Source organism: Mobula birostris, chromosome 16 (genome assembly GCF_030028105.1).
Source record: "Mobula birostris isolate sMobBir1 chromosome 16, sMobBir1.hap1, whole genome shotgun sequence".
Classification (NCBI taxonomy): Eukaryota; Metazoa; Chordata; class Chondrichthyes; order Myliobatiformes; family Myliobatidae; genus Mobula; species Mobula birostris.
In genome coordinates, this window is record NC_092385.1 from 25,683,943 (window position 1) to 25,708,015 (window position 24,073).

General features: G+C 43.6%; 1 protein-coding gene across 3 annotated transcripts in view; it reads left to right on the forward strand.

Annotated features, from left to right (window-relative positions):
• The window catches only part of abhd6a (abhydrolase domain containing 6, acylglycerol lipase a), a 92,066-nt gene that overhangs the window by 22,384 nt on the left and 45,609 nt on the right, over positions 1 to 24,073 (forward strand). The window contains exons 1-2 of one of the 3 annotated variants that reach the window (XM_072280466.1): positions 18,835 to 18,913; positions 20,855 to 20,989. In XM_072280466.1, the coding sequence (XP_072136567.1) occupies positions 20,871 to 20,989 (119 nt within the window). In that variant the 5' untranslated portion in view covers positions 18,835 to 18,913; positions 20,855 to 20,870. Of the gene's footprint in view, positions 1 to 18,834; positions 18,914 to 18,954; positions 19,165 to 20,854; positions 20,990 to 24,073 lie in introns of those variants that run through there. The other 2 variants (XM_072280464.1, XM_072280465.1) reach the window with 2 other exon arrangements.

The window sequence follows — 24,073 nt, forward strand, 5'->3', positions numbered from 1 at the left end:
CTAGCCCTCTCCCACACAGGAGTTGTTCACATACTGTACAAGCAGAGTTATCTATAAAGTTCAGTTGAGTGTCCTGCATGCAGGCATCCTGGTGTGCTCGGCACTCTCCCTCAGTAACAGACACAACAGCTACTCTTTTTTCTCAAAATAATAAGTCATGAAACATTGACAGACTGAAATTCATCCTGGACACTGTATTAATTGGATTCTCAGTTTGGCTGGGTGTCATCGACCTCATATCACTCTTTACACGTTCCACTGTGCCAAGGTTCTTGTACGTTTTTAATTTAGGAGACCATATGCAATCATTTTTACCTTTTATTTAAGAATATTGTACTAGTTTACATGTTTAGACACATCACTGAGGATTTTCAACCCCATTTAGCTTGTTGTCCTTCTCTGAAGCCACCTATTTTCATCCTCTCATCATCACGTGTTTGTCTAATAGTTCCCTAAACTACACGATGAACTCTGCATAAACTGTTCCACAATCCTCACCTATCCGATGAAGGGTCTTGACCCAAAATATCGACTGTCCATCTCCTTCGGAGATGCTGCCTGACCCACCGAGTTCCTCTAACAAGGGGGTCCCAATTTTTTTATGTCATGGACTCCTACCATTAACCGAGGGGTCCATGAGCCCCAGGATAGCAGCCCCTACTCTAGCATTTTGTGCGCGCTCCAGTTTTCCAGCGTCTGTAGTATCTCTTGTGTCTCCACAGTCCTAACAGCTCAAAGTAGTAGCAGTGTGGCCACTTGAGTCAAGTAAGCACTCTGAAGGAGTTATTCCCTTAATGGAGAAGGCCAGTTTGTGACCTTGTTTAGTGTGGGAGGCTGATGCACAGGTAGCCACCACACGGTCCTTGACACTTCGAGGTCAGGGTCCAGTAGCGTGGAATGCAAGATGACTTTGGACCCTTCACTGCTGCAGCCTTCCTCCACCTTCGCTGCCATGGCGACGTGCCATCATCTTCCGCCAGCTCCACCGATGATGTCTTGGTTGAATCGTTCTCTGTCTGGAATCTCCACCTTGACCTAATCACCACGGGTGACCCTGCCAGGAGCTTGGCCTCACCACGACAAGCTGACGTTCCTTGGAGAAGGGCCAAAAGTATATCTAACTGACATTTACCCCTTTCCCCCTCAATCTGAAACTTTTCCTGACCCTCAGTATCTCACTCCACAGAAAGCACGGCGTGCTGAGTGGGCAAAGACATCCTGGCGCATTTTTTTCAACAGAGCTGAAGGTTATTAGACTTCATGCATCAACAAGACACGTTTTATATTTTTATAATCATATTTCTTGTAAATAATGCAGCTGTAATTTAATTTTGAAGTTGCAAGCCCAGCCTACGTGCTCATAATTACATGCAGAGGAGTTTCGTTGGAGTGTCATTAGGTAGCAGACCCTCCCCAAGTCCCTTACCTGGTTGCACTTTGAGTGTATTCCTCTGCATTTTCTCCTGCTGTGGGGAGAATGCTATCTGCAACGCTCTGTCATGGATGGCTGCTTTTGCTGGAAGGTCAGCAGCTTTCATTCAGACCACAGCTGATGATGGCCTTTGGGGCCCCGGGAACAGTTCTTATAATTCAGGCAGCTGTGTTACTGAATATTAGGAAATAACAGCAACAAATTTTAATCCTTCTCAGCTAATTTATCACCACTCTGGGTTTTCCCTACTACTGACAATCAGTCAGCATGACCTGTGACTGAACTTGGCCTTTTGGACAAATATAGCTCCTTTCCTTGTAGCTGCTGTTCCTTAGTTTGTTGCCTCTTTCAGTTTGGCAAACTATGAAATTTAATGCTTACAAAATGTGGTACAGTGTTTCCATCTTACAATGGAAAGAGTTGCCATAATCAACATTTCTGAAAGTTCCTTTGCTTACCTTGTCATGTTGGAGTACTGTTAGCCAGTCTACATCTTGTAATTGCTGTTGTTGGTTTGCCCAATGGAAGGGGACAGAAGAAGGGACCTGCCACACTCCCAGATAGAATCTATGACTGTAAGCACTACATACTAGGAAAGAGAGTATCCTGGAGAGCTGGGGTCATTTTCTGTAGGTTTAAGACATTTGACATTGAACTTACAAATAGCTGTAGACATTTTTAACATTTCTCTGTAACAGTCCACTGCCCCTGCAGGCTTCAAGGTAGCTACCATCATTCTGGTGCCCAAGACAGCGAGGGTGATTGGCCTAAGTGGTTACCGCCCAGTGGCACTGACCTCAATAATCATGAAGTGCTTTTTAAAATTTATTCATAGGGTGTGGGCATTGCCGCTAAGCCAGCAATGCCCACATCCCGTGCCCAATTTCCCTTGAGAAGGTGGTGATGAGCTGCCTTCTTGATCCGCTGAAACCCCTGAGGTGCAGGTACACCCACAGTGCTGTTAGGGAGGGAATTCCATGATTTTGGGAGATTTGGCGTAGAGGTAATTACCACTGGATCACTAATCCAGAGACTGAGTTATACACTGGGATATGAGTTCGAATCCCACCATGGCAGATGGTGAATTCGAATTCAATAAAAATATCAATCTCTATTATGGCTAGGAGGGCACTTTTGTTTAAATGGAAGGGTGCTGTTCCGCCTAATCGTGCTCAGTGGTTACGGGATGTTATGGCATGCCTAAATTTAGAAAAGGTTCGTTGTTCAATTTCTGAATCTAACCAAGATTTTCAAAATTTGTGGAGGCCGTTTTTAAATTATTTTCATAATCTTTGACTTCTCGTTAAAGTACAGAAGTTGATTAATAGCATGTTTTATTATCTGATCAGATTTTTTTTCCTTTCTTTTTTTCCCCCAAACAGCTTTGACCTTGGTAGTGGGTGTAGATCTTTTATTTTATATAATTGTTTATATTCTGATATACAAATTAATCTAATATATATGAATATAGAGTAAGGAGTTTGTTAATGTGATTCAATATACTGTATCTGGTATTAATTTTTTTCTTTTGTTTTATAATATATATTCTCTTGGACTCTGTATTCTTCTATATAGAAGTCAATAAAAATATTGAAAAAGAAGAAAGAAATATCTGATGGCCATGAAACCATGTCGATTGTCGTAAAAACCCATCTGGTTCACTAATGTCCTTTGGGGAGTAATCCTGCCATCTTTATTGATCTGGCCTGTATGTGACTCCAGACCCATAGCAAAGGGGCTGACTCTTAAGTGCCCTCTGAAATGGCCTAGCAAGCCATTCAGTTGTATCCAGCTGCTTTGAGCAGCTGGTATGTATAAAATCCCACCTTCCATCTACACTGGACCCTTGCCAGTTCGCCTGTCACTCAAAGTGGCTCACTGATGATGCCATAGCTTTGGCTCTCCACGCCGTCCTGTCCCACCTAGAAAATTATGCTTCATACGCCAAGATGTTCATCAACTTCAGCTCTGCATTTAACATAATCATCCCTCAGTGGCTGGTGGTAAACACCCCTCTCTATAACTGGGTCCTGGACTTCTTGATGAAAAAGCCCAGTCGGTCCGAGTTGGCAGCAGTATCTCAAGCTCCATCACACTGAGCACTGGTGCCCCCGGTCAGCCTGCTGCGGTTGACGCTGCTGACTCACGACCGCACTGCCAGATCCAGCTCAAACCGCATCATCAAGTCTGCTGATGATACAGTGTTGGTTGGCCTCATCAGCAACAATGACGAGCCTCAATGTGGACAAGACAAAGGAGATGATCGTGGACTTCAGGAAGGCATACTTTGCCACTTTCTAATGCACATCAATGGTCTCCCATGGAAGAGTGAAGAGTACAAAGGACAATCTAACCTGTATCTTCAACACCTCCTCATAAGTCATGGAGGCACAGTAGCGTCCACACTTTCTGGGGAGTTTGAGGTGTGTCAAGCACCCCTCCTCCATTTCTACAGCAGCACCATCAAGAATGTCCTGTCTGGCTGCATCACTGTGTGGTATGGAAGCTGCAAGGCATTGGACTGTAAAACCGTACAAAGGATAGTTGAAAAATCACCAAGAGGATGACCGGGGTCTCCCTCCCTACTATTTGTGACATTTACTAGGAGTGTTGTGTATGAAAGACCCAAAGCATTGTTGAGGATCCCTAGCACCCACCTCACAATCTTTATGACCCACTACCATCAGGAAGAAGATCAGGACCAGGACTGTCAGACTGGGCAGCAGCTTCCTTCCCAGGCAGTGAGACAAATGAGTACCCTGCTACCACAAGGACAGCGAGCGGTGTCCTGTACTGCCTATGGTTTATCTGTGCTGCACACTTCACACACATTTTGAACAATATTTCATTAACTTACTTGCGATAATATTTTGCTTTATGTGCTGTGTGTGATATTCATATGTATTGTGGGTGCACAGTAGTCTGAAGGGACATTGTTTCGTTTGGTTGTATATATGTATAGTCAGATGACAACAAACTTGAACTTAAATTTGAGGCTACCTCAACATTGTTTCAACTCTGGCTTCCTACATGCATTCTACACTTTTACTGGTCGTGTGCAGTTCAATTTTCGTGGCTGGGAAAACAAACACATTTGCTGACAAGAAGTCCAGTGTGGCAGTTCGCATTACCAGGGCTTCCGGTCGCTAAGAAACAAGGCAATGCAGGTCTTTTGTGCACTGCTGCAGTGAAATTTAGAGCTGCCTTTGCTAAATTCTATAAGATGGTGTCACTGAAACTTAGAGATTTTGATTCCAGTCACAGACCAGTAACCTTGGTAACATTTTAGGCTTTGAGGTATATTCTTAACATTAATTGTTACATCTGAAAACTGAATTTTTTTTAGAATTACAACCAAATTTCATTTCATTGTTTTCCGTCAGACATGCGCAGTTCCAAATGCATCACAAAAGACTCATTACAAAACACTAATAATTACCCATTTTTAACTTTGGATTTTGTGCCAATAACGTAACTGTGGATAACTATAATTTAAAGTAACATGCTGGTTCAAATGAAATTTGAGACTTCATGACTACCCTTAAAAAGGAATAAAAAGAGATCTTTGGGATGCAACTTAATGCAGTTTGTAGGTAACATTTGGTTTAGAAATTTAGTGCATAATGCACACTTTTCATGGCTGGTTAAAGACAGGTCATACAATTGTCTTCAGAGCTGGAACCTAAGAGGGAGCACAAGGAGTTAGATGGAGAAGGGCAGCCTGTTAATGAAGCCTTAATCATCCAGGTCGACACAGGGAAAGAAATACAATGAAATACATTTGTTAATGACACTTTTTCTGTGGGAAATCTGTGGTAAATGATCACCGCAAACAATGAAGAAGAACGTGAGGGCGAGGCTGACTCGAGGGTCGAGGCGTGCGATATAAAGTTGGAGTGAGGTTGAGGCATGTTCGAGGAGAAGTGGTTGGAGCGAGGTTGAGACGGAGGATGAACCCTGGGCGCCCTCCCAAGACTATGGTCAACACGCTCCTAGAAGACAGCGGCGCGGCTAATGTAGATGAACTGAACACACTGATGAAGGAGAGGGAGAAGTGGAGAGTCCGTCATCGTGCCCGACGCCGGCCCCCTAGGCCTGAGTCGACGTAGTAGTAGTAGTGAGATGGATTCAGGGTGTGCGAAGTGGAAGAAAGAGCGGAAGAGTTTCGGGGCCCTTCCACCTAAACCAAGAGCGAGGCTGGATCAATCCAAGTGCCAGGCCGATTTGGAAAGGTCAGGTACAAGCTGGAATGTGGCAACAGGCTCCAGGCCCTGAGTGGATCGATATGACAGGGCCCAGGGTTGGCTGGTTCTGCTCGCTGCTCTGAAATATTTACTCTACTCTTCATCACGCTGCTCCGGCTGCTCTGGGCTTTGTGACCGTGAGCTCCACGATGTTTTGCTCTGCTGTGTGATGAGCTGAGTCTGAGGCTGTGGGCCTGGTCCGACTGCTCTGGGCTTTGTGACCGTGAGCTGAAGCTGTGGACCTGGTCTGACTGCTCTCGGTTTCATGTCTGTGGACTCACTTTCATTCTGAATGCTGTTGCTTGCTTTTACCGTTTGCATAATTTGTATTGTTTTTTCTCTCTGTACATTGGGTGTTTGTTGGTTTTATTTTTAATGGGTTCTTTCAAGTTTCTTGTTTTGAGGCTGCCTGTGAAGAGACGAATCTCAAGGTTGTACAATTCTTACTGCATGTACTTTGATAATAAGTGTACTTTGAAGTAACTTTGCAAGACTGCCTGTTTTATTTACTGCCTGATGTCACTTGCAGCCGCTGTAACTAAGTTCTCGTATCAGTGGATGGACACCGCTGTTTCCGACTGTCAAAGTCACTGTAGCTCTCGTGAATTTTTTGCAGCCAGCAACATCTCCAACTTGCAGAACACCAAAGTATTGGAGAGGACTTCCCCATGAGGAATAAGTACCTACATCGCATCTGTCTGTATATTGCTATAGTCCAGAACAGGGGTCCCCAACCTTTTTTGCACCGCGGACCGGTTTAATATTGACAATAATCCTGCGGACTGGCCGACGGGGGGGGGGGGAGGGGGGGTGCGGTAGTTCTAATTACAACCAGAATATAGGTGATAAGTCAACTATAAGTCACTTATAGGTGGCTAGTACACTCAATTTTGTTTCTAAAAGGGCTTATCTAACGAATTTAATATTAAACACACCGCATATTTTCCTCGCACGAATATAGTGATAAGTCAGTAGCATCATAACATTTTAAGTAACGTTTGGATATTAAACACACCACATATTTTCCCCGTATGAACATATAAAATAATTGCAACACACCAATATTGCTGAATCAGTGCGAGCCCTGGGCTTGTTTTCCTGCAACCAGACAGTCCCATCGAGGGGTGATAGGAGACAGCGATACTCGAAGGAGGTTCCTTGTGTCCAGTCTATTCTGCAATTTAGTTTTCATCGCATTTGTTGCAGAAAACCCCACTTCGCAGAGATATGATTTTGGAAATGGAAGCAACGTTTTCAGTGCTTTCGTGGCTATCTCAGGATATTTAGCCTTGACTTTGATCCGGAATGCCGGCAGAGATGTTATGTCAAACATACTTTTCAGCCCGCTGTCATTTGCAAGCTCGAGGAGTTGATCTTCTTCCCGCGTTGACATGGATGACACGTGGGTAATGACCTCGTGTGCGTTCAAGTTCAACAGTGGGCGTGACAGGGAATGAGGAAAGGTGCTGCTGACTCATATCGTTTCATACCATCAAATCTTAACGTTTCGTCGCGGCCTGGTAGCACGTGCTTTGCGGCCCGGTTGTCGGAGACCACTGGTCCAGAACACTCAGACAACTTCATCAGTTCCACCTCCACCAGTCCCCCTCTTTGTTAAAACTCAGACTGGTTGTTATTCAAGGGGATCTTCACTTAAGTTGGCGATTTTAATTCTCAGGATACTAGTGTGTCAAATTCTTTACCAAACTGACACTATCCAATTACTTCACTGGGAAAATGATTAGACTCTTTTAGAGACAAACATTCCTTCTCTAGTTCATTGCTTCTAAGGCATCTTTGATCCTCTCTCTGTTATTTGCCACAGCTCTGCTACAGTGGGCAAACTGCATTCCTCTTTAAAGACGTAAACACGAGGAATTTTGCAGATGCTGAAAATTCAAGCAACACACATCAAAGTTGCTGGTGAACGCAGCAGGCCAGGCAGCATCTGTAGGAAGAGGTACAGTCGACTTTTCGGGCCGAGACCCTTCGTCAGGACTTTGTCAGGGAGGGGGAGATCCAAAATGATAGGAGAAGACAGGAGGGGGAGGGATGGAGGCAAGAGCTGGACAGGAGATTGGCAAAAGGGATATGAGAGGATCATGGGACAGGAGGCCCAGGGAGAAAGAAAAGGGGGAGGGGGGAAAACCCAGAGGATGGGCAAGGGTTATAGTGAGAGGGACAGAGGGAGAAAAAGGAGAGAGAGAGAGAGAGAAAGAATGTGTGTATATAAATAAATAACGGATGGGGTACGAGGTAGAGGTGGGGCATTAGCGGAAGTTTGAGAAGTCAATGTTCATGCCATCAGGTTGGAGGCTACCCAGACGGAATATAAGGTGTTGTTCCTCCAACCTGAGTGTGGCTTCATCTTTACAGTAGAGGAGGCCGTGGATAGACATGTCAGAATGAGAATGGGATGTGGAATTAAAATGTGTGGCCACTGGGAGATCCTGCTTTCTCTGGCAGACAGAGCCTCGGTTTTATCCTTATTTCTGCATACCTCGACACGGTTTTATCCCCCCTTGTTCAATCCCTTCCTACCTATGTTTGTGACACTTCTCATGCTCTGAAACTTCTCGATGGTCCCTGGTTCCCTGGCCCCCACCGCTTTATTTTCACCATGGATGTCCAGCCCCTATATACTTCCATCCCCCACCAGGAAGGTCTTAAAGCTCTCCGCTTCTTTTTGGATTCCAGACCTAACCAGTTCCCCTCTACAACCACTCTGCTCCGTCTAGCGGAATTAGTCCTTACGCTTAATAATTTCTCCTTTGGCTCCTCCCACTTCCTCCAAACTAAAGGTGTAGCTATGGGCACCCGTGTGGGTGTTAGCTATGCCTGCCTTTTTGTTGGCTTTGTGGAACAATCTATGTTCCATGCCTATTCTGGTATCTGTCCCCCACTTTTCCTTCACTACATCGACGACTGCATTGGCGCTGCTTCCTGCACGCATGCTGAGCTCGTTGACTTCATTAACTTTGCCTCCAACTTTCACTCTGCCCTCAAGTTTACCTGGTCCATTTCCGACACCTCCCTCCACTTTCTAGATCTCTACCTCTGGAGACAGCTTATCTACTGATGTCTACTATAAGCCTACTGACTCTCACAGCTATCTGGACTATTCCTCTTCTCACCCTGTCTCTTGCAAAAACGCCATCCCCTTCTCGTAATTCCTCCGTCTCCACCACATCTGCTCTCAGGATGAGGCTTTTCATTGCAGGACAAGGGAGATGTCCTCTTTTTTTAAAGAAAGGGGCTTCCCTTCCTCCACCATCAACTCTGCTCTCAAACGCATCTCCCCCATTTCACGCACACCTGCTCTCACTCCATCCTCCCGCCACCCCACTAGGAATAGGGTTCCCTTTGTCCTCACCTACCACCCCACCAGCCTCCGGGTCCAATGTATTATTCTCCGTAACTTCCACCACCTCCAACGGGATCCCACCACTCAACACATCTTTCCCTACCCCCCTCTCTCTGCTTTCCGCAGGGATTGCTCCCTACGCAACTCCCTTGTCCATTTGTCCCCCCCATCCCTCCCCACCGATCTCCCTCCTGGCACTTACTCTTGTAAGCGGAACAAGTGCTACACATGCCCTTACACTTCCTCCCTTACCACCAGTCAGGGCCCCAGACAGTCCTTCTGGGTGAGGCGACACTTCACCTGTGAGTCGGCTGGGGTGATATACTGCGTCCGGTGCTCCCGATGTGGCCTTCTATATATTGGCGAGACCCAACACAGACTGGGAGACCACTTTGCTGAACACCTACGCTCTGTCTGCCAGAGAAAGCAGGATCTCCCAGTGGCCACACATTCTAATTCCACGTCCCATTCCCATTCTGTTAAGTCTATCCACGGCCTCCTCTACTGTAAAGATGAAGCCACACTCAGGTTGGAGGAACAACGCCTTATATTCCATCTGGGTAGCCTCCAACCTGATGGCATGAACATTGACCTCAAACTTCTGCTAATGCCCCACCTCCCCCTCGTACCCCATCCGTTATTTATTTTTCTCTCTCTCTCCTTTTTCTCCCTCTGTCCCTCTCATTATATCCCTTGTCCATCCTCTGGGTTTTCCCCCCTCTCCCTTTTCTTTCTCCCTGGGCCTCCTGTCCCATGATCCTCTCATATCCTTTTTGCCAATCACCTGTCCAGCTCTTGGCTCCATCCCTCCCCCTCCTGTCTTCTCCTATCATTTTCGATCTCCCCCTCCTCCTCCCACTTACAAATCTCTTACTAGCTCTTTTTTCAGTTAGTCCTGATGAAGGCTGTCGGCCCAAAACGTCGACTGTACCTCTTCCTAGAGATGCTGCCTGGCCTGCTGTGTCAACCAGCAACTTTGATGTGTGTTGCTTCCTCTTCAAAGAATGCTGTTTGGGTTGGGCAGGTTCATCAGTGTGAACCATTTGTATGTGCAGGCAGCCATTCAGCCTCATGGTTGAATAGCTCAGTGGGGTGCTCAATAGCACATATTTTGATGTACTGAAGCGAATCTCTTCATCGCTCCTTCTAATTTAGAAGTCATTTTAAGTTGTTTGATTTTATTCATTTAGAGAACCAGGGGGAATGATGTAGAATAAGGAAGACAAGAGGAACAATTAGCTGCCAAAAGTGTTTTGTAAGACATACGTCAATCAGCTCATTGGATCTGCTCCACCATTCCATCATGGCTGATTTATTATTTCTCTCAACACCATTCTCCTGGCTTCTCCCCATAACATTTGATACCCTTACTAATCAACCTCTTCTTAAAATATACCAAATGACTTGGACTCCACAGCTGTTTGTGGCAATGAATCACCCTTTGGCCAAAGAAGTTTCTCCTCATCTCTGTTCTAAATGGACATTCCTCTGTGCTGTGACCTCAGGTCCCAGAATCCCCCAATGTATCTAGGCCTTTAGGTTTCAATGAGGTCCTTCCTTTGTTCTTTTAAACTCCAGTGAGTACAGGCCCAAACCCATCCAATGTACATTAACCCCTTCATTCCTGGAATCATTCTCGTGAACCTTCTCTGGACCCTCTCCAGTACTAGCGCTTCTTTTCGTAGATAAGGGGCCCAAAATTGCTCACAATACTCCAAATACAGTCTGGCCAATGCCTGACAAGGCCTCAGCATTGCATCCTTGCTTTTATATTCTAGTCCTTTTGAAATGAATGCTAACATTTTCATTTGTCTTCCTTGCCACTAACTCAACCTGTAAGTTAACCTTTAGGGAATCCTGCAGGAGGACTTCCATAGGCATATAAATAGCAGTAGAGGAATGGTGCCCATTTAGATCAAAATAGGAACTTCCACAACTTTGTTAAGGTGTTAACTGTATTGGTATATTATTGTCACGTGTCCTCAATTGGTCTCTACACCCTCTCTCTCTAACTGGATCCTGGCCTTCCTGAAAGAAAAACCACACTTGGTCTGTGTTGGCAGAAACATCTCCAGTTGCATTGTGCTGAGCACCAGCTGTTCACATTGCTGACACGTGACTGCTTTGCTAGATCCAGTTCAAACCGAATTATCCACCAGGCTGCGGACCGGTACTAGGCCACAAAACATGTGCTACCGGGCCGCGAGGAAATGATATGAGTCAGCTGCACCTTTCCTCATTCCCTGTCACACACTGTTGAACTTGAACATAGGGTTGCCAACTGTCCCGTATTTGTCGGGACATCTCGTATATTTGGCTAAATTGGTTTGTCCCAGATTTCCCCCGCTAAGGTAGAGTGTTCCTATGAAACCTTTCGTGCCAAAATGGCGTGAAGCGAAGAAGCAATTACTGTACCATTAATTTATATGGGAAAAATTTTCGAGCATTCCCAGACCCAAAAAATAACCTAACAAATCATACCAAATAACACATAAAACCAAAAATAAGTAACACTAACATATAGTAAAAGCAAGAATGATATGATAAATACACAGCCTATATAAAGTAGAAATAATGTATGTACAGTATAGTCGGGAAGATGAAGGCAAAACAGATTTGTGGTGGGAAAGAATCAGCACGTACGCGCATGTGCACAGCACATGTGCATGTCACGCATGCACACACAGGTGCCCACGCAAGGCTTCATGGTCATGGTAGTCTTTCCCGGGATTTGACTGCTATTTTTGTCCCTTATTTGGGAGTGAGAAAGTTGGCAACCCTAACTGTAAAAGACATGTTGAGGTGAGTTTAACCCTACTTGAACACCTCTCCCCCCAGTCGGCCGGTCCGCAAGAATATTGTCAATATTAAACCGGTCTGCAGTGCCAAAAAGGTTGGGGACCCCTGCTCTAGTTCACTAACAGAATAACAGTGGCTGGCCTCCTCAGCAATCACAAGATGATGACATACAGCGAGGCGGGGAGAGCGGCTGATGGAATGGCGCGAGCACAACAACGTTGAATCGCAACGTGCGTGAGACCAAAGAGACGATTGTGGACTTTAGCAAGGTGCGGGCTGACCACTCCTCACTGCACACACACAGCTCCTCTGCAGAGAGAGATAAGAGCCCCAAGTTTCCGGGAGTACCCATAATGGACAATCTCGCCTGTTCCCTCAACACCACCTCTTTGATCAAGGAAGCACTTTTGATCAAGGAAAGCGTCTCCACTTTCTGAGGAGATTGAGGCTCCACACCCCCTCCCCCACTTTAACCAATTCTTACAGGAGCACCATCGACAATGTCCTGCCTCTCCATCTCTGACTGGTACAGGAATCTCAAGGCATCTGACCACAAATCCCTACAAAGAGCTGTGTGGACTGGTGAAAAGATCATTGGGGTCTCTGTCTTCCACTCATTAGAGATAATTATCAGGAGTGCTGTGTACCCAGGGCCCTTAGCATTGTCAACGATCCCTCCCATCTGTCCAATAAGCACTTTGATCTCTTACCATCAGGCAGGAGGTACCATAGCATTAGGACAAGAACTGTTAAGATGGGAAGCAGCTTCTTCCGCTAGGCCATAAGACTACTGAATTCCTTATCACCACCCGTGTCTCATTACGTATGAAGCGCCACTAGTGTTATACTGTTTACTTATTAACTGGTGTTATATATAAGCCGGCTGGTGGCGTAGTGGCATCAGCGCTGGACTGCGGGGCGGAGGTTCCAAAGTTCAAACCCAGCCAGCTCCCCAGCACGCTTTCCATCGGTGCTGGGTTACGAGCTGGTGATCTCTTTGGAAACTCACCCGGCAGAGGGCAATGGCAACCCACTGCTGTAACTTGCCTCGTACGTGAATCCCCACTACGTCAGAACGGTGTGGGAGGAAGCCGTCCGCTACCCGGAAAAATTCAGGATGCGATCTACATTATTATTATATATGAACCTTACTAATTGTTAATTGATTTATGGTAATATTACTTATTGCGTTATGCGTGTGAGTTATATGTACTGAATTGTGCACCTTGGTCCAGAGGAACATTGTTTCGTTTGACGGTACACGTGTGTACTGGTCGAATGACAATAAACTAAACGTGAAGGTACAGTGAAAAGCTTGCCTTTACATGCTGTTCATACAGATCACATCATTACACAGTTCATTGAGGTAGAATAGGTTGAAACACTAACAATGCAGAATAAAGGCTACAGGGAAAGTGGAGCAATACAGTAAGGTGAAAGTTCAAGATCATAATGAGGTCGATCGTGAGGTCAAGAGTCCATATTACCGTAAAAAAGGTCTGTTGAAGAGTCTTATAACAATGGGAGAGAAAACGTCCTTGAACCTGGTGGTGTGTGGCTTCAGGCTTTGTATTTTCTACCCGGTGGGAGAGGGGAGAAGAGTGAATGGGTGGGGCCTGGGGTGGAATGAGATGGGTGATTACACTGGCTGCTTTACTGAGGCAGCAGTAGGTATAGACAGAGTCCACAGAGGGGAGGCTGATGTCCATGATGTGCTGAGCTGTGTCCACATCTCTCTGCAGTTTCTCGTCACGTGCAGAGCAGTTGCCGTACCAAGCCACTTTCATCTGTCTTCAAGGGAAGAGGTGATTTCGAAGCAATAATGTAGGAGGCAGTTGGGGTCGCAGATATTTTAACAATTGAATAAAAATATTAGAAAACTTAGTTAGTCATAAAGTAAGTCATTTGGACCAGATGGGATACTTGCTTGGATTTTGGTGGAGGTATTTTAGAGAGCCTGAGTATGTTCTCCTGGTGTATTTTGGATACAAGAGTGTGAACATTACTTCTTCATTCAACATGGAAGCAAAGATAAGCTCAGATTCTATTGGTTTGTATCTTTAACCTTGCCAGTGGGAGAGCTTTTAGAAACATAGACCAGTATAAGAAGAAGTAGTCAACTGGAGAGAAATATCTCCAACCTTGTTGTTGGGCTTGGAGGCTTGCATGTCTCTATGACCCAGAGAGCTATGTTGGCTGGAATCAGGTTTTTATGCTTTGGCTGTTGGTAGAATCACCCATGCCAAGCAGGTCAAAGGGTAGAGGTCAGACTAAGAGTGGTCTACCGGTCCTCCAGGTTCAGGGGTTCATCTCAGGGCTAACCACCCTGACTGGTCAAAGAAATTGTTACAAAATCAGCAATGAAGAATCCTTCTTCATCTGAGTGTGATGGTATTCCTGAGTGTGATGGTATTCCTGAGTCTCCACCTGCACGACTGACAGTAGTGAAAACCGAGTGGAAGATATTGACATGATGAAGGAAGTCTCGAACACCACCAGAGATGGAGAACCTTCATTGCTGCCCTGAACACCAAAGGCATAATGTGTAATAAGTAAGTAAGGAGAGAAATAGATTCATTAAGGCAACTGACATGGATTCATTTTGAAACAATTTGATAGAATTGTTTTTGAAGACAATGGATAGATTTAATAAGGTTAATGCAGTCAGTGTGCTGGACATCGTCTTTAATAAGCTGCTGCATTATAGCTTATTAGCAAATTTAAACCTCATGACATAATAGAAACATTGATGACATGGATGCCAAGTTGGCGAAATGACTATCGGTCAGATAGTTGTTGTGAATGTTAGTTTTTTTTCTAGGAGTGACAGGCACATCTGGGATTGAGTGTGTTGTGGACAATAATAACCAGATTATAATTTGAAACTTTAAATAGTGGGTATTATAAAATTCTGTTATAGTGTTCTGTTACTGTGAAATTGTAATCATTCGAATAAACTTTTGTTTTAAAAAAAAGAAATGCTAGTTTCTCACTCCGGAGTAAAGTGAGTGGCAGTATTACAATGTTTGCTCTTTTGGATTTGGGTTAATGACCTGGACTTGGGAGTGCAAACCAAAATTTCTAAATCTGCACATGACACAAGACTTGGCAGTGTAGTGTTTGCAGTTTGGTATACAGAGGCTGATAAAATAGACAGACCAAGAGTCTGCTAGATACTGGAATCAAGGTCAAAAACTTAACCACTGGAAAAACCGAATGAGTTGAGAAACATTCCTGGAGATAAAGCAATGGTCAACACTTCAGTTTGAGACCCTGCATATCCAGATAAACACTCAGATTTATATTTAGGTAATGAAATAAACTGAGAAAATTAAAAACTCTTTTAAGAACTCATGACATTGAGGAATGGAAAAATCTCATCCTTTCCTAGTTTGACTGAATGTGGCCCTGATTCCACCAATGTGGTTGATTTTTAATCCCCTGAGAACTGAAAGGTACTTAGAAATGGACAGTAAGTGCTGACATTTTCAGCAATGCTTGCATCTTACCATTTCCCGTCAACCATCAGGCTCTTGAACCAAAGGGGATAGTTTCACTTGCTCCATCATTGAAACGTTCCCACAACCTATGGATTTACTCTCAAGAACTCTTCATCTTATGTTCTTGATATTTATTGCTTATTTATTTATTATTATTATTTCTTTCTTTTTGTATTTGCACGATTTGTTGTCTTTTGCACATTGGTTGGATGCCCATGTTGGTGCAGTCTTTCATTGATTCTATTATGGTTTTTATTCTGTTATAGATGTATTGAGTCTTCCTACAAGAAAATGAATCTCAGGGTTGTATATGGTTATATATATGTGCTTTGATAATAAATTTACTTTTAACTTTTGATCTTGTGAATGAATAAAAGAAATAAAACTTTGTACTAAGTTGCAGTAAAGCAGATAACAAAAACAATTACTGCAAGCTTTGTTGACTGTATTTCTTCCAGGCCACTTTAGTGTATGTAGGCCGAAACATCCATTAACGCTGCCTGGCCTGCTGAGTTCCTCCAGCAGTTTGTGTGTATCATTTGAAAAGTGTATTCATTCACAGGATGTAAGCATTGCTGTAAATATCAGCACTTATTGTCCATTTCATTCAAAACAAATGGGTTTTGAGTTTGTGAAATAAAGACGTTCACTTCAGAGCTCTTGGTCAAGAAGTTGTCAAGGAAGGTTGAGTCCTTCTTGTGGACAATGTCGTGCCTCAGCAAGAAGGGAAGAATGTAGACTCAAAGACTATATTCAAATGTACCATGGTGAAATAGATGCCAACATCTGCCTTCCAAGCTCAGTGCGCAAATGGACAATTGGGTGAGAAATGCACCGATTGTTCGGAAACATTCTCAGCATCTCGAGAGAAAGGGGGAAAATAGATGAAGGAAGCTGGTGACGTTAAGGAAATAATCTGCATTTGTTAAAATGTTCTGTAAATCATTTTGTGGATCCTGTTCAATTCATTTAAGCTCCTAGGATAAAGGGATTCCCAGTTCTTCAAAGGCAGATGTGGAAAACATAAGATTGTTTATTCAACATGCCAGTTTGCATTGTTGTAAGTTTTATTGCTTTTTCCAGTATCCCAAAATGCAGAGGCCATATTCCTGTTAAAGGAAAATGTTTGTTATCCAAATATATGAAGCACATGTGAAATCATGACAATAGATTAAGGGTATGTGATTCTTGAGAAGTCAACAGTCTGGTGTAGTGACACTAATCTCCCAACATCTTTTGAGCAGCTCTTAAACCACAGAACTTGTCTGGTTGTATAGTTTTTTTTTTCTGATCAGTTTAAGAATATCTACTTATAAAACAACAGTTTGCCCTTTACCAAACAAGTTCCCTTACAGAGGGTAACCCGAACTCAGGAGCAAGAGCAGGCAGTTTAGCTATCAAATCTGTTTTGCTAATCCTTCACGCTGTGGCTGATCTGTGACCTTCTCCATTTAGGTGCCCTTTTCACTATTCTGTGATACTCTTGATAGACATTTGCTAACCAATCCCTGATTCTAAATCAATAATTGCCCAGTATCATCTGATCTTTACAGGGGTGAATTCTAAATTGGTGCCAATCTGCATGTGAATATGTTTACTAGTTTCATTAAAGACCTCGTCTAAAGTTTTAATCATATATTCAACAATAATAAATGGAAATAAATAATTATTTGTCAATCAAATCACACCTTAACCTTCTAAATTTTAGAGAATACATCTCATATTTGTTTATAGCCCTAAATATGGCGAATTCCAGTTCATCAGAACCAGTATCTTTTGGCCCAAATAAGCGGCTGCCCAATTAGTGGAAGTTTCATGGAAATAAAAAAGACAAACTTCCATTTAACTGAGTAACAACTTATGTACTTAAATGAAATAAAGAACAAAAAAGAATACTGCCAATTTGACTACAGTAGGATAAAATTGTATATTAGTTCCTAATGTCTATTGATGGAGAAATTCATCCAGTGTACTCCATTATATTCTTTTGACTGTAAATGAACAAAATCAGCACAGACACCTAGTGCAGATGATGGACTGGCTTCATATAATGTTTTTGATGATTGCATCCTCCAAACCTTTTTCATCATAACATTCAAGATGTTGAATGTAGCATTTTGATATCTTCAAATTCTTTGTAGTTCTTAACTTGTTGAAGTTGTGAAATCCTTTCATTTTCCTTCCTGGCCATTTCTAGCAATTCCAAGCCTGAATCCTTTGAAACTGCAGTGAGCAAATCAGTTCTAAACTGTCTTAATATTTATTTCTTGCCAACTATCGGTGACAAAAATCACTGTTTTTTTGAACACAACACATGCACCTGACACTGTTTAAAATTGTTCATTGTAGGCAAGGTGTAATATCTAATGGCCACACAAGTTCACTAAACTGATGCTAGTTAGAAGCTGTCGGCAAGTCTCCAGCCCCAATTAAGCAACAGTGACCCAAGTAAACAAAGGGAATCCTGACTCTTTTCTCGATTTGTTTTTTGTTCTTCAAGAGTTATCCCAAATAAGTGGCTGCCCCAATTAACTGATGGCCAAATTAACAAAGTCATTTCATCTGCAGAAATTCTCTGATGACTCAGCAATAGTTGGGTGTGTAAATGAAGGACAGGAGGATGAATACAAGACCCTGTTGGAAGAGTTCGTCAAGTGATACAAGCTGAATCATCTGCAGCTCAACATTAGTAAGATAAAGGAGATGGTGATAGACTTTAGAAAGACCAAGCCTGCACTGCTCCATTACTATTGATGGTGAGGACCTACAAGTACCTGGGGGTGCACATGGATTACAGACTTGAGTGGAGCACCAACACGGAGGCTGTGTACAAGAAAGGCTAGAGTCGCCTCTACTTCCTGAGGAGGCTGGAGCCCTTTAGAGTATGTAGGCCTCTCCTTCACATGTTCTACCAGGCTGTTGTTGCTAATACAATCTTCTGTGCGGTGATGTGCTGGGACAACGGCATCAACACAGGTGATGCCAACAGGCTCAATAAACTGATTAGAAAGGCTGGCTCTGTTATAGGAGTCAAACTGGACATACTAGAGGCTGTGTTAGAACAAAGGACCCTCCGGAAAATCCTGGCAATTCTGGACAATGTTTCTCACCCTCTGCACGCCACCTTGGCTGAACAGAGGAGCATTTTTAGTAATAGACTAAGACAACTATACTGCTCCAAAAACTGCTATATGAAGTCATTCTTACGCTCGGCCATTAAACTCTATATTGAATCAACCAGGGAAGTGATGACCCCCCCCCCCCGTTAGACTGTTTGAGGAAACTTATTTCTTACTTCTCTTCTAATATTTGTATATCTGAGCACTTGTAATGCTACTGTGATACTGTAATTTCCTTTGGGATCAATAGATTATCTATCTATCTCAGAGAGCAGTAAAGCACATCCATCCTGCAGGTTGCTCACAGTAACCATTCTTTCTGTCCTGCCACAAGTTTCCAGCGTTGCTATGGTTCTGCCTTTGAGATTGATGATGCAATAAATCTTGTGCTGTTTCAAATGCGGATGATTCTAGAAGCTGGTGCTTCGTGCTGTTAAATGTGGTGTTACCACAACGTAAGTTCCATACAGTTAGATTTTTCTTGGGACAATGTTTTTTAAGACAATCCACTATGAGGTGATGGGAGGGTCTGTTTAGTGCTTTTTCTTCCCCCAACTGTCTTCCATCTTCCCAGCACTTCTCTCTTCATGCCTCAGTGAGGAACAATTGATCGCAGAACACCAAGGAGAGCTGTGAACGTCGGGCCTCTTTCATGTTGTTTTATGCGTCTGTTTGGTTTTACTAAGCTGTCTGTGAGCACTCTTGTGTAAGTACAGCCTATTATGTATCTGTTCTATCTGGCTAACATTGAAGCAATTATTTGTACCCTCAAGACCAAATGACAATAACTCATTTAAATGGCAATAACTCCAATTCAGAACTTATTTGTTTCTTGACAAATATATACAACTAAACTTTAAATCCGTGTTAAAAGGGCTTTTCATTTTTATGAAGAACTTTATTAAGTCTTTGAAGAGGGGAGATCAGAGAACTAATGACCATCCTCATTGGGAATGAATATAGTGTGGCAAAAGCAATGAGGTTACAGTACTCATTCCAACACACCTGTGACATGCTTTGAGCTGCAAGATATTTGAAGTATCTTGAGTTATTCACAGACTTCTTTAAAACTTAGGTCCATATTAATTTCTGGGAATTTTGTGTTAGTGACATTGGCAAAGGTGCATCATTCCCTCTTCACCAGCTGGTGATGTATAATGTGTGAAGGGGCAGGGAGAGGACAAAAGGATCTGCCACCCATCTAGGCCTGTGCTGAATTATTTAGGCTAGTTGTCAAAGAGAGCACCTTTTCTAAAGCCCGTTAGCCATTTATACTGGTACTTACTTTGCTTACCACCCTGAGTGTGTTCCTGGGAACAAGAGCACTAACTGACTCAGGGTGTCACGATGTTTCATGAAGAGAAATGGACGACTGACAGCGCTGCCACCCTGGGATCCTGGCATGAATTCCTGCCCTTTCTGCTGTTATGCTCTGGAATCTGGTGCCTACAGCTGGAGCAAGTGGCTTTTATTAAAGCATACTGAGGGTGGGGGATGAGGGGCAACTATTAGCCGTGACTGTGCAGGATGGAGGAGCAAGAGAATTATAATGAATTACTGGTGTCCAGGGTAGCATTTACATAGAGTGTGAACGCGGTTACTAGAAATGTCAAAATACTAAGTCATTTATGTAGGAGGTGATATAAAACCTGTTCCGTACATCTTCGTTCCTTGTGTCGGTGGTTGTACTGTACTCAAGGGGTCACTGGCTGATCGTGGCACTGTGCTGTAAGGGTGACGCTATAGCGTAGCACTTAGCGCAGTGCAGTACAGTGTGGTGAACACTGATCGGGATTCAGTTCCCACCACGGCCTGTAAGGACTTTGTACGTTCTCCCCTTTTACTGTGTTGGTTTTCTCCGGGTGCTCCGGTTTCCTCCCACACTCCAAAGAAGAATGAGTTAGGACTAGGTTTAGGAAGTTGTGGGCATTCTGCGTTGGCGCCAGGAGCATGACGGTACTTGTGGGCTGCCCCCAGCACATCCTCGTGCTGTGTTGGTCGTGGACGCAAACGACGCATTTCACTTTATGTTTGGATATTTGATGTACTTGTGACAACTACACTAAAGCTAATGTTTTTAAGGGCCCCTGGTTGATGGTTCTTCTGTACCACAGGAAACCCCATTTATATATCCTTGCCTGTAATTTTTTAAAATTTAAAAATAGTTGCAGATAAATATTCAGTTTTGTATTTGTGCATTAGTTGTCTTTGGTCACAATAAATGTATGAGAACTTGGGAGCTTGTTGTGCAGTACATTTGGTTGGAAAATACATTAAGATAATTCCAGGAGATATTTTGATGCAGAATTTGTTCCAATGCGAGCACCCCAAGCAGAATGATTTTCTGTGTATTTTTTTGTTTTTTTTTCACTTTTTATGTTTTCTTTTCACTTCAGGCTGGACAGTGAGACAATGGATTTGGATTTGGTGAATATGTTTATTTTAGCAGGAGGCACACTGGCCATACCCATTCTGGCGTTTGTAGCCTCCTTCCTCCTGTGCCCTGCGGCACTCATTCGATTCTATTACTGGTAAGTGCCGTTTTTTTCCAGCATTGGTAAACTCTTATCTCCATATTCATTTGGTTCATACAGAGTAAGCAAACAACTGTCTCAATGTCATTGCTGTAAATGCATGCTCACCTCAAGCCATTACAGAGGATGGGGACCGTGTGTAGTGGAAGTAATACAGAGCTTGAAATTTGCAGATTCCCTTGGGAGAGGTTGGGGTGGAGCCTCTCAGCGTAAGAATCTGTGATTTAATCGTACTGGCCAGCTGAGGAGGGCGTCCACTTCTCTTTGGCAGAGGAGAATTCTAGTCCCCCTTAAACCCTTCTTCATGAGTGATACGTTATGGCAGAAAGCAGGACAGACACTGAAAGCAGGGCAGATGACACAGGCAGCTCACCAGTGGGTCAATAGAGAGCTGTCTGTGTGTCAGCATTTTGTATATTTGCCCGTGCCCTGCAACGTGGGGCCACAGAATGAACAGAAGGTTAAGTACAGATGAGTCTGACCTCCCTTGACTTCCCACTGAGTACCTCTTCAGTTTTACGCCATTTGTAGCTGGCCCTCTTCAAATAAATAATCATCGTTAGTTATGGAAGTGATCTATGATTTTTATTTAAACTTTATTTTACTTAATAAAAATCCTTCAATTGACAATGGTTTCATGTGAATTAAATTAATGAACTTAATCATTAATTTTTTTTGACTCTGATGTTATTTGGAAATTATGGAAAGGTGTTGGGATGTGAATGAGTGCATGCCTATGAAACTTACTGTACATTCCCAAACCAAGATCCGTGGATGAACCAGGAGGTTGCTCGGGGCTAGATCTGTGGCATTTAAGTCTGGCGATCCAGGTTCGTACAAGAAAACCAGGTATGACTTGTGGAGGTCCATTTCAAGAGCCAAGAAAGAATTCTGGGAGAGGTTGACAGCATCATCGGATACACGTCGATTCTGGCAGGGTTTGCAGGACTTTACTTCCTACACAGCAAACCCGAGCATTCTGAATGGCAGCGATGCTTCACTACCAGATGAGCTCAACGCCTTTTATGGTTGCTTTGAAAGGGAGAATAAAACAACAGCTATGAGTATCCCTGCTGCATCCAGTGACCCTGTGATCTCTGTCTCAGAGGCTGACGTCAGGCTGTTTTTCAAGAGAGTGAACCCTCGCAAGGCAGCAGGACCCGATGGAGTATCTGTTAAGGCTCTGAAGACTTGTGCCAACCAACTGGCAGGAGTTTCCAAAGACATTTTCAGTCCCTCACTGCTGCAGTTGTTGGAAGTTCCCACCTGCTTCAAAAGGGCAAAAATTATACCAGTGCTAAGAAGAGTAGGGTGAGTGGACTGAACCACTGTCATTCAGTAGCTTTCACATCTACCATGATGAAATGCTTTGAGAGGTTGGTCATGGCTAGAATCGACTCCTGCCTCAGCAAGGGCCTGAACCCACTGCAATTTGCCTATTGCTACAATAGGTCTACAGCAGACACAATCCCAGTGGCTCTCCACGTGGCCTTGGATCACCTGGACAATGCAAGTATGTATGTTAGGATGCTGTTTATTGTCTACAGCTCAGCATTTAACACCATCATTTCTACAGTCCTGATCAAAAAGCTACAGAATCTGGGCCTCTGTACCTCCCTCTGCAAGTGGCTCCTCAACTTCCTCACTGGAAGATTACAATCTGCGTGGATCAGAAATGACATCTCCACCTCGCTGTCAGTCAACACTGGCACTCTACAGGGATGTGTGCTTAGCCCACTGCTCTACTCTCTCTAGCTCCATGACTGTACTGCTCAGCATAGCTCAAAAAGCATCTATAAATTTGCTATTTCGTGATACAACCATTATTGACAGAATTTCAGATGGTGATGAAAGGGCGTGCAGGAGCGAGATATACCTGTTAGTTGAGTAGTGTCACAGCAACAACCTTGCTGTCAACATCAGTAAGACCAAAGAGCTGATTGTGGACTTCAGGAAGGGTAAGACGAGGGAACACAAACCAATCCTCATAGAGGGATCAGAAGTGGAGAGAGTGAGCAAGTTCCTGGGTGTCAATATCTCTGAGGACCTAACCTGGATACAACATATTGATGCAGCTATAAAGAAGGCAAGACAGTGGCTATATTTCATTAGGAGTTTGAGGAGATTTGGTTTGTCAACTAAGACACTCAAACTTCCATGAATGTACCTTGGAGAGCATTCTGACCGGCTGCATCACTGTCTGGTTTTGGGGGCGGGGCGGGGGGGATGCGTGGGGCTACTGCAAAATAAGTTGCAGAAATCAAAGTATACCAGTAACTGTCAAAGAACTGAACGTGGCCATCTCTAGGTTAAAGGCTGGAAAGTCCCCGGGTTCTGATGGGTTTACCTCAGAGTGATACAAGTCCCTGAAGACACAGTTAGCCCCATTACTACTTAACACCTTTAATTGGATCTTGCAGAGAGGAGAAACTCCACCTTCCTTGAGAGAAGCGATTATTTCAGTTATTCCTAAAGAGGGTAAAGATAAACTAGAATGTGGCAATTATCGGCCAATTAGTGTTCTTAATTTAGATTACAAACTATTTACATCTATATTAGCGCGCAGATTGGAAAAACTTTTACCTGGCCTAATCCACTTAGACCAGACTGGATTTATTCAACAAAGACAAACACAGGACAACATAAGGAGAACTCTGCACATGTTAGAACAGGTTAATAAGAATGAGACAGAGACAATGGTAGTAGGATTGGACGCTGAGGAAGCTTTTGATTCGGTTAGTTGGGCATTCCTATACAGAGTGTTAGGAAGATTCGGCTTTCAAGAAAAGTTTATTAAAGTAATTCAGACTCTATATGACAGCCCTACAGCCCGAATTAAGATAAATGGGGACCTCTCTGACTCCTTCATCTTAGAGAGAGGCACTAGACAGGGATGCCCAATTTCTCCTCTCCTTTTTGCGCTATATATTGAACCGCTTGCCCAACTAATAAGACGGAGCGAAATCGTAAAAGGTATCAAGGTGGCAGGGATTGAACAGAAAGTGGCGTTATTCGCAGATGATGTTTTGGTCTATCTGAGTGAACCAGAAAAATCATTTATAGGATTGTTTACACTGTTGG